This window comes from Lutjanus erythropterus, chromosome 10 (assembly GCF_056507025.1).
Source record: "Lutjanus erythropterus isolate fLutEry1 chromosome 10, fLutEry1.hap2, whole genome shotgun sequence".
NCBI classification, from domain to species: Eukaryota; Metazoa; Chordata; class Actinopteri; order Lutjaniformes; family Lutjanidae; genus Lutjanus; species Lutjanus erythropterus.
This window is the reverse complement of record NC_139326.1, coordinates 3,125,685-3,144,820: the sequence shown is the minus strand read 5'-3', so window position 1 is coordinate 3,144,820 and position 19,136 is coordinate 3,125,685. Positions and strand designations below refer to the sequence as shown.

The 19,136-nt window shown below is 39.2% G+C and overlaps 1 protein-coding gene across 4 annotated transcripts in view; it reads right to left on the bottom strand.

Annotated features, from left to right (window-relative positions):
• Positions 1-17,505: 17,505 nt before the first annotated feature.
• lmx1bb (LIM homeobox transcription factor 1, beta b) overlaps positions 17,506-19,136 on the bottom strand; it is a 77,986-nt gene continuing 76,355 nt past the window's right edge. For all 4 annotated transcript variants that reach the window (XM_084727883.1, XM_084727884.1, XM_084727885.1 and 1 more), the window contains one exon: positions 17,506-18,700. In XM_084727883.1, the coding sequence (XP_084584009.1) occupies positions 18,543-18,700 (158 nt within the window). In that variant the 3' untranslated portion in view covers positions 17,506-18,542. The remainder of the gene's footprint in view (positions 18,701-19,136) is intronic.

The window sequence follows — 19,136 nt, the reverse complement described above, 5'->3', positions numbered from 1 at the left end:
ACATCCTTATTATCTGTTATAATTTTCTCATAGCACTCTATAATTACAGTAATAATCACTCATAAATATTTATAATGGTATGCTGACAGTTTTTTCTTTGTGCTTCTTATGTACCTCTATGATTTACCATTTGAACTACCTGTAAAATAAGCAAGTAAGCAAACAATGACCACTCACAGCAACTTATAAGCAGCTTGTAACATCTGTCTACACCTCAGGAGTTTCATTCCTTTACATAAAGCACTCCAAGCATTATTAAATGTTATAAGGTCATACAGCTATGATAATTATAACACACCATTAACATCAGTGGGTGATCAGCAATTATTAAATATTATGATTTTTACTCTTCCTTATAATATGTTATGATTGCTGTCATAAACAGTAATTTTTGTAATTAGTAATGAAAAAATATAATCTGATCTGAATACTTTTGAATTACCTTTGGATTACTTCAAAATCAAACACTACATCTTATACTGAAAACCTGGACACAGCCACATATTTTCCAGTTCCACATTTATTTTTCGTTGTAAACATCTGAAAAAGATTTGCAATGAATATAAAATGCATATTTGCATTGAAAAGAAAATAATGTTAAAATTGTAATCTGATTACATTAAATCTGTGACTACCCAGCCCTGGTTATAAATCAGCTTCTAATTGTAATTAAACAGTGATGTAAGCAGATAATAACATCTAAATATGTTTATATAAAGTGTTACCCAACTCTCTCTCTGTTTTTTTTTTTTTTAATGAAGAGGACTATCTGCTGCAGCAACACACTCACTACGCTCACAGCTTCTGGCTTAATTTGCAATTGATCCTATCTTCCTTGTTCTGCCCTGCTCAGCTCTTGCTGCAACCTTCACGACGAGGACCTTTCGTCACAGTAACACATTAGTTTCCCTCCACTTGTCCAGACAAGGATTTCACTGGTAATGGCCCTGTAATGGCCTACAGGTCCTTGGGCAGAGGCTGTAAAGGCTATATTATTGAACAGTCACTCCTTGACTGACAATTTGTGTACGTCTGTAGAAATTGCCAGGCGGCAACTGGAACCGTCCGCTCAATCAGTCAAATTGAAAACAAAGAGCGCCAAGAATGAAGCTGATGAAAGAGAAAGTAAATGCCTGTGCACAGGACGACGACAGGACGTGTCAGAAGGCCAGAATCAGCTCGACAGACAGGACTCTGTCAGCTCGCACTATCTAGAACATGCTTGGCTTTCAGTTGCACTTGCCTTGGAGCAAACAAAGCTCTCTGTTCAGACATGCAGAATGTTTTTAACACCTCGGTTCATCAAAGGCGGACAGACAATGATCATTAACTTGTTTGGTTTGTAAGAAGCTATAAAAATATATGAACTCTCCTCATTTGCCAACATTTGCCAGAACTGACAGTTTACAAAAGCGCAAGTTCTTCTAAATATCAGATCACTTCATTGTTTTAGACCAGAGCTCCTCCTGCTGAGATCATTTACTGTTTTAGATTATTTTTGTGCTGAAATTCGAGCCCCCAGACATCACGTAGTAATCCAGTCTGATCACTGTGATGCCATTTGCTGCAGGATCTTTGTCGTAAACACTAAAGATGGCTGGCACCTGTCTCTGCAGATACGGCACAGCAGCAGCGGCACCCCTGTGTACTTTGCATATTTATGTTTTAATTGTATTACAACCTGCATGGTCTATTAATGTTGTTCTGTTCCAATTGCTGGAGTGACACAAATATGCCATGTTCCCCGTCAGCTCTGGTGTGTATCTGTGTGCTCAGGCATGCAGAGAGAATGTCAAAGGATGGTGCGCTATTATGCAAAAGGCAGGAATAAACTAGAATTACTGCTTCGCAGTTGTACGCCTCCACACACCAGTTAAGTTAAAGTTTACATCCATGTCTGCCCAGAATCCTATAAAATATGTAGTGAAGACTTTGAAGGATTTTAATAAAAAGTAGTGAGTGTATTAAGTGTATTTTTGGCAAAATGGAAGTTATGCATGATTCAAGTGAATGATTTCCAGTGAGAAACATGCTTCTTCACTCGGAGATTATTTTTACAGAGGAGGACAGAGGACTGATAGAGAGCCGAAGATTATGATGTCACAGTCTACTCAGTTCATCTTCGAGTCAAAATAGACACTTGAGCAAAGTTTGTAGAAATTTGGTCGAGGTGTGCTTGAGATCATAATGACGGGCAACCTGAAAACATAATGCCCGTGGTCATGGTTGTCGTCGGTGCGGAGGCATAAAAAAACAAAACAAAAAAAAACTTAGCTGCGCTTTGAATCGTATCATCTATATTTTCCTGTATGGATGGTGCGTCATACAACCTTTTGAACCTTTTGAACCTTTTGCACCTCCTCCACAACACAGTCTCACCTTTGGTCTCATTCTATGGCGGAGAAAGCAATAACAAATATGCAACGTCCAGTTACGCTTTCAAAATAAAGCTTGCTGAGAAACATTTGGTGCAGTTTGGTTAGGTTTGATTTAGGAAATGAAGGAGGGTTGGGGTAAAATAACTACTGTCTCAAATGCACCATATGTAAACTCTGCCACCAGGCGTCTCTCACATTTAAACGATAGACGTAGTTTGATGATGTCGTAAATTGACGTGGCGTCATGGGAGTTGTTATGTTCACTCTTAAACAGCCTCTATAGCTGATGGTTCTTGGAGGAGACAGTGTGTTAAAATTTTATTCACATTATGCTTAGTCACATGCTCGACTTTCTTCCTCACTCTCTGACATACATATCCCGTGTTTCCTGGAAGTTATAGCAACTAGGAACTAACTAGCAATGCCTAGCAGGAAACGCAGCCTGAGAGCCAGGCTGATACTTTTATTTTTTAAACGGTTCACAATGACTTTGAGGATTAATGACTGTGTACCTCACCTGAAAGACACTGAAGTGGTTTATATCTCCTGCATCATCGCAGACAGTTTGAACACAAACTGCGGACCACGAGGATGGAATCCAATGTTCCCAAGGCACGTTGACAAGAAATGTCAAGAAGAGACATGCACCTTCAAAGGGCAAGCCACAGGCAAGGGTTTGTGGGTAGGTTTCTGCTCTGTGCAGTGGCAGCTCTCTGTCAGGGCTTGCTGCCTTCTCTTGAGCCTCCAGTTCCAAAGAACCCGAAGAAGAAAATCAGGACATTCTGTCAATCTGAAGGTTGACACCGCTGCTGTACGAGGCTCACGATCCTCTCTTCATGTCGAGATTCATGTAGATAATGAAAACGTTTTATCATCCTGTGTGCGAGGATGTTCAGATCAACAACTTAGAGCAACAGTTTGGGGAATACGCTTACTCACTTTCTTGGTGAGAGTAAGATGAGAAGATTGACACATTATATCTGTCCATTAAATATATTACTGCCAGAAGCTATTAGCTGTTAGCTTAGCTTAGCATAAAGACTGGAAAAAGAGGAAAATAGTTGAGCTTCTCCCAACTAAAGACTTTCCTAGCTGACAAGTAGGTCAAGCCATTAGTTGAGCAGTTTTTGCCATTTCATGCCTTTATTAGACAGGACAGCTGCAGTGAGGACAGAAAAGTTGGACAGAGAACGTGGGGACAACATGCAGTAAAAGGCAGCAGGTGGGAGTCAAACCCACGGCTGCTGCAGAAGACTTACAGCCTCGGTACATGGACCACATGCTCTACCAAGTGAGCTACCAGGCCGTCTAGTTGTTGCACATTTATGATATTAATTTAATTATTTAAATATGTATTTTTTGAACGCACACTGAACTTAAACACGAACGGCTCAAGTGGTTACGGTAATGGAATATTTCTTAATGTGTCGGGACAACCTGCAAGGAGACATTAACTTATTTATCGGATATTAATATAATTTATTTGATTTCTTTCAACACTGTAACCTCACGCAAGTCTGATTGTTCAAAACAAAGACTAAATAACTTCCAGCTTCACAAAAATAAATCCTCCTGGACAACACAATGGATTATATACACTAGAACCTCTCAAAGTCTGGACCAAGGTCTGGATGCAGACCGTATGGTGAGATCATTCACAGCGATCCTGTCGCCAGATGAATGTGGTTTTAATGATTGACATCATTCTTATGGCAACGTTAACTGCTGGGCAGACTGTTGTGTGTTGTTGCTGCCTAGTTCATCCGTTAAATTTACACACAAAAAAATTGCTATCAGCTCCTAAATCACCTTTTCTCACACCAAGAGTTGATTAAATGTTATTTTTAATCACCAGTCGTACTTCTGACCTTCAATAAAGAACAGATACAGACCTTTGCAAATAAGCTTGTGAATGTATGCTTAGAAATTAACTTGCTACCAATTTGCTTCACGCCTGAACCTGCAGTGTCTTCATTATCTGGACTCCATACTTTATTCCTGGCCGTCATCCCGACCTCTGTGGGGCTCGGAGGCTGTGTCTGAGTCTAACAGGACTACTTACTGAGCTAACGAGCTAAAGGCAGCTACAGCACAATAAGCAGCAGTGCAGTGAATGTAACAAGAGAAAGTCGTGCAACAAGGTGTGTTTTTTTGTTTGTTTATTTTATGACTAATGCATAACTAAGACTCTTCTCACCAACAAATGGATTAGTTCAGTATTAGGGTGTAGCCTTAGAAAACAGCCTGCCTAGTCATTTCTGAAGGTAACAAAATCTGCTAGAGCCTCTCTGCTGATTGTCTGCCAAACTTATAATGACGGAGATTTCAGGAAGTTACAGCTCTTGGCCAAGAAATAGACCAATACATATCCTTTATGCCAAGTTAGGCTAATTGGCTGCAAGTGGGGCTTTTTTATGCATTTAAATATTTTTTAAAATACTTTCTATGCTTCTAGCTGAAGCCAGGACAGGAAAGGATGCAGCAGACTGAGGGAATGACACCCAGCAAAGGGCCACAGGAAGGAATCAAAGTCACGCTTGTTACAGAAGACCGTGCCCCGACATATGTAGCACCCGCTCCACCAACCAAGACATCAGGGTGACGCCTTTTATTTACCATACAGAAAAAAGAATAGTATCAATCTTCACATTTAACTTATCCAAAATTTTAAACTTTTTCTTTATAATACACTCATTAAATCATACCGGAATCTCGTTTGCACATGAATCAAACATCACTGCCTGCTCTCAAAAAGAGCATATTTAATACTGAAAGCTCCAGTATAGGCAACATGATGAATTTGGCAAGGTAAAGTATTTCATAACAGAGTTTTACTTATTCTATTTCAAAGCTCCTGCTCAGTGGTTAGCGCTCAACGCCATGGAGCTGGTCACGTCTCGCTTGTCAGCAGAGGAAGTCAACAGAGAGCTTTCATTGAGGCGGGCACGGTGAGTCTGATGACATGTATGAAGGTGGGGGTGAGGAACATGTGAACTCAGATACTGCCATACCATCTGAGGAGTCGGCCAGTCGGTGCCCCAAGGAAGCCCGAGCCTGAGGACTCAAAGTTTCAGGAGCCTATTCAGACGCACCGCCGCGAAGGTCTGCCTGCACCAAGCAGGAGCTCTGAGAAACCTGAGCCCGGCGCAGAGCCGCACATGCTGATCTGCACAGCAGAGAGACGTGCACCGGCTGGGGCGAGGGCAGGGCTGAGGCTGGGATTAGGCCAGATATTACTCCTTTCAAAAAACACCACAGTACACGGCTGTGTTCTGCTCCGGTGGCTCCACTTAGCTGACTGACTGTAGTGTAATCAATATTTACTCATAACGGCCACACTGGGAGGTCGCGACCTTTGGTGTTCGTGACTGGTTATAATCTTGAGTTAGAGCTCATAATCTGGATCTATTGAAGAGGAAAAGAAATTACTCTCACTGAACAACAACAGCATTCAATGATGATGCCAAAGGACAGAAAACATATAACAAATATTTATAATCAGAGGTGGAAGAAGTACTCAGATCAAGTGTCAGTACCACAGTGTTGAAATACTCTGTTACAAGTTAAAGACCTGCATTCAAAACTTTACTCAAGCAAAAGTACAAAAGTATTAGCACAAAAAATGTATTCATTATGCAGAATGTCACATTTCAGAATCGTGTATATTATAATTCACATTAATTATATTTCAGTAGATTAATGCACATATGATTTTATTGTCAGAGATGGTAGGTGATGGTAATTTTAAACTGGATTTTATACATCTTTGTAGCTTAAACTATAACAATAATAAGAATAAGAATAATAATAACAACAACAATAATAAATAAATAAATAAATATAATTTCTTAATAATATTTTGTATTAATAATTTTAATATGTGAAGTAACTAGTAGGGTTGAAAATGAAAACCCAAAGACAATGTTGCTCTGGTTCCTTTATGTTCGGTGCCTGCTGAACCAACTCACTGCACAAATTTCGGAGCCTCATTTTGGTGCCACTTGGAAATCTATTAACACAGCTCCCAATAAACTATACTATATATAAACTTTGATACGACACTAGAATTAGAAATTGATACTCAATATTTCTTTTGATACTACATCATCAAGAAAATCCTAGACCATTTTCTTCTTTTTTTCTTAGGAACAACCTGCCAGCACAGGAAAAAGTCACTGAACACGATCTGGCTTTCCTGCAAGACACATTTCAGGCAGGAAAATAAAGATTGAACCGAATCTTGATCGAGCTCCTAAATCATTTTTTAATATATTCAGCACTTTACTACTATCAAATGTTAGTATTGTATTATTTTTAACATGTTGAATGAGGTAAAAGCTTACATGGCTCTGGCAGCAGGTGACGTTACTCTTCCTTTAGCTAGTAGCTACCTCAAACACAATTCAAATCCGAACGGTCTAAAGTGTGGCTGTATTTCACACAAAAGGATTCCGATACCGGGTGGGACGTCCAACAAAGAATCTGGTGATGGACCGGGAAATACTTGAAATCGGATGGATTCTCTGTGCTTGACTGCTTGTGTAACCACATGACAAGAAAATCTGCTGGCAGTGAAAGTGTTAGATATAAATCATCAGTGTGTCATATCGACTTGACATTTATATTAATGATGGGGAAACCACAGGTAGGCAATTATGATCATATTTCTGCAAATAAAGTGCAGAAGTTTGTAAAACAACAAGAACATCAATTTAAAATGTTATTTTATGAATATTTACTAGTACTGTAACTGTTATTTAGTGCAAATTAATTTTAAAGTATTGCTTCAGGCACTGGTTGGGCGCTGGTACTGTTTTGAAAACCAGTGTTGAAAAAACCCCCCCAAAAACAAATGATACCCAACTCTACAAATTTATCAAATAAATGTAGCAGAGTACAATAAAATAACATAAAATGGAATCGCTCAATTAAAGTTCAAATGCCTCAAAATTTTACTTAAAGCTACTACAGTGAACTTTAATATTTTGCTGGTTTTGGAGCCCCCTGTGGACAAAAGGGGGGGCATATAACCAAAAAATGTAACACCAAATATAAAATCATCCAGGTGAGAATCTCCTCCTGCTTCTTTTTGACTTGCTAACATACGACTCACTGTAACTTTGTCTGGGAAAATTTAAACACAGAATTGTTTCATCTGATTTCAAGGAGAATCCGACCTGGTGGCAGACATCAGGAACAAATATATATATAAAGTTATATAAATTGTTACCTTAGGCAGGTCGTATAGAGGCATCAGTATTAAACAGACTGTTACATAACCAGTTAAAAACTCTTTGCTGTAGGTTTACGTACAATTTTAGATTAAAATCTACTTAGTTACTTTACACAACTGTCTACTTGCTGATAAAATACCTTGTAGCTTCACTCCGTTCAATTCTGAAAACCAGTTTGCACTTTTTTTTAAAACCTGTTAAAGTATATTTGTCTGCTGAAACCATCAGTGTGTTTGTCTACTTGTGGCGAGGCCTTAAAGGTCACGCTGTCTTTATTACACCAACATTTCATCTCTAAATCCATCTTCATTAAACACGGACGGAGGACAATGGCCTTCCTTGCACTTTCAACACTTAACCTCACCAGGCGCGACAATATTGTAAAAGTGCAAATCTCTCTCCAAAATGGCCCCACAGTTAATAATTAAGCCATGACATTTGGGGGAGACACCAAAAAATCCATATGGTGAAATTTACTAACCTTTTGAGAAGCTAGCGAGGAGTGGCTGTTCATCTGTGGTTTTATTTGGGCGGTTTTAGTCCTCATAATAAAACTGTCAAAACCAGCGAAACACAAAGGATGACTGTCTGGTGTTAACTGGAGGAGAGCACGAGGCTAATCAATGCACTCCAAATCAAAGCTCTATTAGAGGAGCTCGTCTCAGGAGAGGAGGGGACTGGACAGAAAGACACCACTGACAAATGATATTCATATGTAACATTATGGATTATAATTGTTCTGATGAACTGATAATCATGTTGGTTCTTCCTATAATAAAAAAGGTCACATCAGGGCAGAGTGGCAGCGACCTCTGTCTTCTCAAAATACTGATTATCAAGTTAGAGCCGAGGTCACGCAGGAGGTCAGATATGTCCCACTGGTCATTAGATGATCTCTGTGCAATAGCACAATAACACTCACTAGATACTGATTTACAGTTTTATAAAGATCTTTGGGAATCACTAATTTATATAGACAAAGAAAAGGAACACAACAGACTTCTTTCATAAACTTTTTTTCACTTTTTGTCAAATATTCAGAATAAATGCATTCCCATTAGCCTCAGCTGTATGTTGTCATTAGTGCTAATTAGCAAATTTTAGCATGCTAACAAGCTTGAAAAGGAACTGCACATTTAAACATGATTTTTGAGTGGTTAACTAAATTATATTTGTACCGTGATGAAACAAGCGGTAAATGCTGGTGTTAATATGGACATCTGCTTTTCATGGGGTGAAAATGTCTCTAAACGTCTCCTGCTTGAAATCATTTTGAAACTTGCAGGATCAATGCTGGTGCAGTCCACCGTTTGCAGCTGCTCTACATGATGAGATTTATATTTTAAAAAGCAGATGAAAACCCTTTAATCAGAGTCCAACCAACCCACCTCCCCTTTAACTGGGAGTCAGTGAATCAGCACTGAATTTTTCAGTATCATATCAGAATTTCACTAGATGCTGACATTTTTATTCTAAGATCTTTGGGAATCACTAAATTTAAATCTAATTTATATAAACAAATAAAAGGTTATTAACAGAGTTCTTGTGTAACCTGAAGGACAGAGGTCAAGCGTTATTTTCAGAGCAAATCTCTGTCTTATGAGGCGTTGATGGCCTCCAGAAAGCCTCTCATTGGAGTCATTAGGGTATATAATAAATAGGGCATACATGACAGGAAACGTGCCAAATACAGAATTCCTTACAGTTTGGTTAAGCCCGCACCGGCTGTTGACTTTCAGATTTACTGTCCACGCTCGGCTCTGAGCGTACACTGCGAGTGATTTATCAGCCTCACAGGTGAGTTCTGTCGAAACATCCAGGGCTTAAATATACGGCTGAGGGCTCACCTCGTCCTGCACCGTGTCCCACATCCAGAGGCCATGTTTGTCAGAGCGGCTGTGAACAGCTCTGACTGCCTCCTCGATCTCCTCTCCGAGTTCATCTGGAGTTACTGTGAATTCAAACTTTAACAAGCTTTCAGATCACACCGATAACATTTCTCTTTTATATGCAAACATATTTTGGGAAGAGGAGTAACACACGTAAAAGTGGATCTTTATTAAGATGATTAAATTGCTGAGTAACCTGACCTGCATTGTGCACTTTCTTCCAACTCTTGTGGTTAATATAATTGCTGCCTTTATCTGCCTCACTGACAGGTTTAATTCTCCGCTCAGGTTTGACAAATACGCATCCATGCAACACACGGACGAAGAGACATTTACTTAGTCAGTGCTGGGGTTCTCTATTTGCCAAAAGGTAACTTAAGTCACGTAATAATCATAAAGAATCAGGTATCAGTGAACTGTGCATGCCATGAAGTGGAAAACATACTAATTACCGATCGCTCTTCATAAGAGCAAAATGTGACTGATCGGTGTTGTCACTGAGTCGTTATTAAAGGAGAAGACCAGAATCACAACAAGCTCTGCAAGAGCTGGAGTTAAAGGACAGAATGATGATTCTAATCTGCAGTATTAAACCACTGCGCAGCCTGGAGCCGATCCACTGATTATAAAAGCAAAATTCACTTTGTGGACAATTAGAATGTTTGCTTGAACTTTACTTTCTCTGAGGGTCTCATCCTTCCTAATATTAATTTGCAACTAAAAGTTTTGAACCAAGGACTGATCCATTAGTGCTGGGCGACGCGCTCATCTCCCGATTTGATACTATCGTGATACTGGGGCGCTGAATCGGAATTGCAATTACAAATATTGCAATTTTTGACTGCTTCTTTGGTGCTAGACCATGGAGAAAAGTTAAATCATAAACTTCTGGAGTCACATTTCTAAAAACAATGCACTTCACATGTCATTTTTTGTTTTTTGTCAAAAATTCCAATAAACACAAATAACCAAAAACAGTGCATTTTGCTTTTTCTGTGATTGAGGTCTGATAATGATCACAAATGGCATGTGTGGTATTTTTGTTTTTTGATTTGAGAAACTGACTAACTGAAATTATAGGACTAGAAATATTTAGATAGAAGTTTTTTAGTGCAGCATCAAACCGAAAATATTGCCAGATGAAAATGGCAAATTGCAAAGTCCTTGGCGTCCGCGATAAGAGAGAGAGAAGGACTTAGATTCCAACATCAAGGGAGAGGCTCCTGGAGGTTAGGAGTGCTGGCTTGTGTTAGACCTTAAGGTCATCATTCCTTCAGCTAATGCCCCTGGCATCACCTTCCTCCTCCACTTCAAACACCCTGGCTACATTCCTAGACCATGTACCAATAAGCACTAATAATGCAGAAAAATGAAAACCAAAACAGATGGGCTCCAATAGTGGTGGGGATTACTGAGCCCTATCCAGGGCTCTATCTGCACCCCTGGGCGCTGAGAGGTGAATCCTACACCATCTTTTTCTCAGCGCAGGAACAGAGGCAGGAGGTCAAAATACTGTTGCAGCAATATGTTTACATGTCCCAGAAATGTCGGCGCAGAGGTTCAAATGGTCATTTCTTTCTTCGACATGAGGGATGAATGTAATGGACTGCACCTGAACCTTTTCTTTGGGTTGTGGCTTTCATGTATTTTTATTTATTATTTACTTTTACAATGTTCGTGCAGAGGTTAAAAGAGGACTTTTTAAAAGTGGAGAGCTCAGTGTTTTGGGGACTTTGAAGTGTCGTCTTTTTAAGGTTTAGGTGTAAGATATGAGGCCAGATGTGGTCAGGGACTGTTGCTGGACACTGACTCGCAAATTTCTTGTTCTTGTCTACAAGGGAACCCTGAATGTGAGAGTTTTGCAAAACTCTCATTAGATTCGTGCTTGCTGTTTTTCCATTGCGTGCACCTTTCCTCAGGCTGTAGCGGCATCCAAAGCGTCTTACTGCATTCTACCATGAAAAAATATATTTTTATGACTTATTCATTCATCTATTGATATAATTTGTTTGGTGGGTAGCATAAAAGGACTAAAACTAGCATTGTTTTTCATTCAAACCTGTGCTATAAAATGACAAACAAAAGGAACTTTATATCATATGACACTGATTCATCCATTCATATGTTTTGTTTATGAGCACCATATAATATTACGATAAATGATAAATAAACTTTTCAAAATAGCCAAGTATCCTATAACTTACATGATTTGTCACTAGAAATTACATAGAAATGTCTGCACCGGTGGATTGTACTGATATCTGTAATTATTTTTGTTTTGTGACCATATAGTCTAATATTAACTCTGTTTATCTTTATGTATAGTCTGAGAAGATGTAAAGTATTTAGAGTAATTCAGACACAAACAAAGACAATAACATTAGTCTGCGTCCTTGTGCGACTGCCAATACACTTCAAACTTGGCAAGACAAGAATATGTAGAAGTACTGGAACGTCTGCCAGTATATCCGCCACTGCTGAGTCACTACTGTGCTGAATCAAGTGCGCATGTGTGAGAGTTTTGCAAATCTAGGATTCCCTTCAAGACACAACCATTTTTCCTCTAAGCAGCTAGCAACTTGTTGCTCCATGTGTGCTCTCTCACCAGTACACTTAATCCCTGCATTTAGAGCAGACTAGAAGTTACAAAGTACATTACTTGAGTAAAAAGTAATAGTACATTTTTAAAAAGGAACTTGAAAAGTACTTGTCCCTTAAAAAATATTTTTTACTCATCTGCATTACTTATAACTTGTTACTCTCCACCCTTGCTAAATGTCTGCATTGCATCACTTGTGGTATTCCAGTAAAATAGTTTCCTACAGTCGGATCAAGAAAGAGTAAACCAGTGTTACTACATCTCTGATGGACCTGTAGCGTGTAAACAACGACTCATACTGTGGCTGCAGCAGTGTTTTGTGCTGCTGACTGACACAATAAAGCAACGCACCGCTGTGAGGACATGCTTGGATGTTTGGCTGTGACCCCTCTCCTTGGTCAAAACCGCAGCATAGTCTGTCATTTGATTATGCTCGAGCCCTCAAGGCTCAAAGAATATGTGTCAGACGCTGGTTACAAGTCTCCCTTAACAATTAACCACACGCCATGGAAAATGCCCAACGAAAACACCCAAAATCCCCCCCCACTCCCACTGGGGACTCGCTGTGAACTCCTGTGAACTCTGTGAAATCATGAGAAGAAATCTAGACTGTACTGAAGCCACAAACGTCTGAGTGTCTTTGGCCCTGCAAAGCAACAATTAATTGGGCTTGGTTTGTGAAAAAAAAAAAAAAAGAAATGTAATATTGGTCTGTTGAGAAATGCCAATTAGGAATGCCAATTACTAGTACAGTAAATCCAAAACAATGGCTATTTCAAAATAAAAGCGTTGCATGGTTGGAATGAGTCACTCCCTGTCTGATTTAGTGTGATGAAGTGATGGTGGGACATGTTGCTCACTTCACAGCTACTGTCTTTGGGTCATGCTGTGCTTTTATGGGGCAGCTGGTGAGAATCTTGCTTTAAATTACCTCGAATAACAAATCAAGCTCCATATGTTTTTCATGGGGCAGCGCGAGAGAAGTGAATCACAAACCTCCGATTGTGTCTCAGGTGGAAAATTGCAGGATTTTGGTTATCTAATGAAAATATTGTCGCTAGACTCATTTCCTATGTGGTGCCAGAACGGCAGAAGAGTAAATGTGTGAACAGTTTACCGAAGGCCGACTCTTAACTCTCCATGAGTTTGTGTGTGTGTGCGTGTCTTCGGCTCAGGTTTCAGCGTGACTGTTTTCATATCGAGGCCACACTTACCTCAACCTCTAAAGTGTCTTCTTTGGCCGATTCACATCCGAGTGCCAGAGAACAAGCAGCGACACAGGTTGTATTCACTCGCCGTTTGGCAGACTGGAGTCTCGAACTGAGGAAAGTGGAGGACATGAGGTAAAAAAATAATGCGGTGGTATAGATGGTCAATAAAATGCATCCCGGGCAAATTGTATTTTTGTTTCTTAATCTATCTACTCCAACCAATAAGAGCCTGGATGGAGCGGAGTAGAAGTCTAGCTGTTCTGGAAAACTGGAGTTATATGCTCATCCGCTGTCTTGATGAGTTAGATGAAAAGTTCAACACCATTCTTACGCCTGTGCAGGAAAATATGAAGCTACAGCCTGCAGCCAGTTAACTTAGCATAAATTTTCCCAACAGGCAGCTAACTTAGCAAACATCTGTTTCCTAAAAATCCAGGCCACTCACCCATGAAGCCTCATTTCTCCACTGATCGATAAAACTCCAACATAAACTGGCTTCTTAGATTGAAGGATCCAGTCACTCCAATCAAGTGAAACATTTAGTCTAAAAAGCACATTTACATCAGTAAACACACACAATCTGCTGCTGCATCACTTCAAATTAGCCGACTGCACTCTGACCTTTTGATTGATGCCTCACATGAGCCAATAGGAGCAGCCATGGCCTGTCCACAGGCTACAACAGCCAATGAGAGTCCACGCTGAGAGGAAGTTCCTGCCCATCTTCTCTTGTGTAAAGACAGAGCTAACTGAACAGATTGTGCTGATGATTGGTGCTTTGAGTAGCCAATGAAATCCCGGAAATAAACATATGTTTCAATGTATAATATAAAACCAGAACAGGGAAATTATGTAAATTTAATTGTTTGCTGGGAGTTGCTTTTTGTATAAACTGCTTTTCCAACATAGCACCTGTTTAAGATGTGAAAAAAGCACCATAATATCTTTTTAGAAAAAAAACACTTAGACATACCAATAGAAAAACAAGTCAATATTTATTTTCTGTGGTATCGTTATCAAATTTGGACTCAGGATAGGTAAATTCTGTGGTCTTATTGTGTTTTCTAACTAACAAGTTCTGTTTGCAAAACATGTTAAAACCTTCTATCATTTAATGCACTTACAGTAATCCTGACTGCTGGGGTAAAAACACAAGTGTGTTACATTTGCAAAGAGATCAAAACCGTGCATGTGATGCAAATGGTTCAAGAACAGGATTTTAAAAATAATTTGACAGGAATTTACATGACGGGAAGGAAGTTTAGGCTTTGTGGTGTTTTTATCCACAACTATTAAATTGTATGTCAACAATCACTGTCAAAAAATCATACAGAAATATTGTATAATCAACTAATCTTTTCTAATTAACTGTAAGTAAATATACAAGTTTTATTTATACTTTTATTGCTGCCCGTGTCTGTTTTCTGCTTATATCTTTCTATTCTGCTTTTAATGTAATTAGCAGGCCTTTACACCATGATAATTGATAATTTTAACTTTATTTTTATATTGTGTTTAGGTTAGTGACTTTACATCTGGCCAGGGACTACAGATGAAAACTTTCAGCTAATTCTCCCATGTCTAAAAAATGTTTATTAATATGCACTTTTTTAATTGAAATGAATCATTTATCTTTTTTAGTGGTGTATGGCTGCACCCTTGTATTTACCTGCAGTTTTGAACAGAGTTACGTACAGATATATATTTTAGTAAAAATGTGTATGAGAATTTATGGTTTTTGAGGGTTTACTCTCACATTTCCACGACAATGTCAGCAGCAGCAGCCTTCTGTCCTCCTCTACATCCAGACACCTCTGTGTAAGCTCACCTGGCCTGTCCTGAAAAGGGAGAGGTTCAATGTAATTGTGCTGTCTGTCCCGTGCAAACACAATGTGTGCGTAGCAGCTTCGTCCATGTTTACTGTAAATGGGAGCCTTTGTCCCGTCTGTTTACTCAGTCTTCCACACTTTAATCCACATATATACTAGAAACCTGTTCATTATCCTCATACAGCCTTACTTATAGTTACACACACACACACTGTATGAACACACACATACTGTATGTACATACACACACACACACACACACTGTATGAACACACACATACTGTATGTACATACACACACACACACACACACTGTATGAACACACACATACTGTATGTACATACACACACACACACACACACACACACACACACACACACACACAGACATGCAGGCAGGTAGACAGACAGTGTTTCCTGTTCAACTTGACATACCGTTTTCATCACACTCTTGAAGATAGAAGTGCTGACAAAACCCAAAAAGGGTTCTTCAGCTTGTGTCTTTCAAGTTCCAAGTTCTACTTGGAACCCTTCCAGAGTTTTACTGAGAACCCAATATAAAGGCTTATACCTAGAACCCTTCGTGAAAGGTTTCACGCAGAACCCCCTATAAGACGTTCCCTTCCATGTTTTAATGGTTTCACTCAGAACCTTCTCTGCTTGTTCTGTCCAGAACCTTTCTACTTTCTCATTGTGCTAACAAGAATCCACCCAAGGGGTTCTACTAAGAACCTTTTTATGTCTGAAGGATTTTATCTAGAACACGTTCACTTTCTTTCAAAAAGAGTTCTTTGGATGAAAGTGGTTCTTAATGTAACCGCCAGCTTTACAAACAACCCTAAACAAACACTATCTTCAAAAAAAAGGGTTCTTCAGAAGAGAATGGTTCTAGATAGAACCTTAGCTCTTCAGGAAGGATTTATTTGGAACTGTTATTTTAAGAGTGCACATAAAGCAACAGGTGGAGTAATGAGGAAAAGACACAAAAACTGTCAAACTCGTCTTTGTGTCAGTTGAGTTTTTCTCTCATTTACATACTCAAACACGTCTCATCCAATCAGGTTCCAGACTGAAATGATGTTACTTTGGGGTGCTTCCAGGGACGCTCGCCTACCGGTGTGACAAGTGAAGATAAATGGCGGTGTAACCCTGCCAACAAGTCCAACACCTGGCTGTCAGATTGAGGGCTTGATAGTGGAGATATATATATATTTACCACACTGCGCTCACGCTCTAAATCCTCACAGATTTGACAATTTCATGTGGCCTTCTGCTCACGAACAGCAGCCAAGATTATTAAACCCTGTCATGAGTATGAGAGGAGGAATATATTGAGTCATAGTATCACAGAACAATCATAAAAGCGTTGTTTATCTGCGTGGTCACATGACTACACACACAGATAGTGGGTGGAAGCCTGCCTGGCCACATTGAGGAGCTGTCAGCGAGATGAAGGAGCACCCAGATGGTACTTCCAACGAGCCGCCCGACAAGCCCTCAGGTGATAGGTGGGGTTCTCTCTCTAGTCGTGCAGCTGTATTGGTATGTCACCTGAACTCTTCTCCAACCTCACCCTCGCTACACGTACAAACAGAATGTGCTCGCAGAGTAGTTGAATAGGAATATTTTGAGTCATAGTTACACAGAATATCATGAATGCTGCGTAGTCACAAGACAATGAAGACAGTTGAAAATAAGACTTGTAATTATCACACCTTTAAGGTGTGATAATTACAAGTCTTATTTTCAGGTAATTATACACTAATGAAAATACACTAATTCTGCCAATAAACCTCTTTAAATGTTACACATTGGACCTTTAATGCTTCTATAAAAATTAGTCAGCATAAACAGTGCTTTATATTGTAGATATATTTTAATTTTGGGCCAAATCTAACATTATGGCAGGCCAGGTTTGTGCCTGTGGGCTTCACTTTGGGCCGACCTCGTCTTCAGCCGTGCTAACAGCTCTACCAGGCTGTACTTGGGCACAACTTGTGAACATGCTCAAGACAATGCTAACATGGTAATGTTTCAAAGGTTTGCTGCCTAAAGTTGTGAGAACAACACTGCTAGGCAATGGCAAAACTGTCAGCGTTTAGATGCCACAGAGGCTAACAATATAGCATGCTAGCTTGTGGGTAACGTAATGCAGTAAATGCAAGATTGATCTGAAATCAACAGTTTCTTCATATATTATAAAATTCTGGGGAAAAAAGTGAACTTCTATGGTCTCTGTCCTCTGAAACGTCGGGATGCACATTAGAAATGTATTAATTAGTGTAGGAGTAAACACTGTGTATAGCTGTTGCCAGCATTGCTAAAAAAAAAAGTCCTTTTCTCTGAAGCAGTTGAATGTTACCATGTTTGAATGATCACTGAATGGCATTTATTTAATGTTATCAGGAGAAAGACATTGTTTATTCATCAAACCAGTCAACTTTGGTCAATTAGCAACTTTAACATTTTTGAGAATGCACATATGACAATGACAACAAAAGGTTTATGGTCTGTACGAAATAAATAGCAACATTGCTCATTTACAGCTTGGCTGAAGAAAAAACAAAAACAAAAAGGGTTAATCTTCATATTAAAAAGGCATACAGATGAGTCGTGATAACTCATGAACTCACTAATTGCTCAACAAAAAAATGCTCTCCTTTTTAAATAAAGCTTTTCAGTTTTAATATGCACCTTCAAGAGCCTGTTATAGTTAAATAAATAGAATGCTTTCCATTTTTAACATGCACATCCAATTTGCCTGGGGAGAGTATTTACACTTCACTGATCCTACGTGTCCACCAGATTCTCCTCTTTTTTTCTCCTCTAAACAATTCTTTCTCACCACAAACTCTCATACATACACAAATGTACAGTCACTCTTGCAGACATGCTGCACCTATTTACTATTAACACAATATCTAAACCTATTGAAAGTGATCAAAATGCTAACGGTGAACATGGAAATCCATGTGTAGTGTAAAGAAGAAACAGTCCAAACACCACATCTTAACCAGGGGGGGCTTACAAAAAGTTTTAGTTTACAATTGATCATGCACTGTATAAATTCACTGTGTTATTTGGTTTTGAGAGTGTGTAATAAGTGGCTTCAATATCTACTTGTTTTCTTTAAGTGAACAAAGAAAAGAGTAATATCTCCTGTGACAGATAAGCAATCCTACCGAATAATCTCTAACAATATTTAAGTCTTTTTCCCAGGAGTCTTCACTGTCCTACAACAAGTGGTTTTTACTATCTTTGAGTAAGCTTCAGCACATAACCAGGAGGTGTTTCTTCTGTCGAGTCCGTGGTGTTGGTGTAGAGAAACTCCTGGCCATCGCGCTTCAGGTTGAGATGGGCAGTTTATTCTGTGCTGCTGATGTTTCACTTTCACTCGTCCCTTTCATGATGCAAAATAAGAGTTCTGCATGGAGTACAGGCGGTCGATGGGGTTCCCCACGCGGGCCTGCATGGAGCTGACTTCCGACGACGCCATGAAGCAGTCACTGAGGCTGGTTAAAGACGTGTCGCTGTCTATGTCATGGAATGCAGAATCATTACCTGCAGGGAGAGACGACACAGAGACAGACGTCAGGATTCACAGGCTCATGGAGGAATGGATTACAAGTAACAGTGTTATGTAATTAGCATACAAACAAGATAACTGTATTCCACTACATTTAGAATGAAAAGATTTTGAAGAAAAAAGTCTAAATTCTCTGATTTCACCCTGTAAAATGTGAATATTGTCTGTTTTCTTCACTCCTCTTTGACAGTGAACTGAATGTCTTGTAGACAAAACAGGACATTTGAGGACGTCATCTTGGGTTCTGGGAAAAAGCCATCAGCATTTTTCACCCTTTTCTGACATTTTATGTTACATTTTAATGAAAACATTTTAAGAAAATGACAGTCAGACTCATCAATGGTGAAAATAAATGTTGGCCCTGAATCAAAATTACAGATATATTTAGTAAAAATGTGGATTATTAGGAGA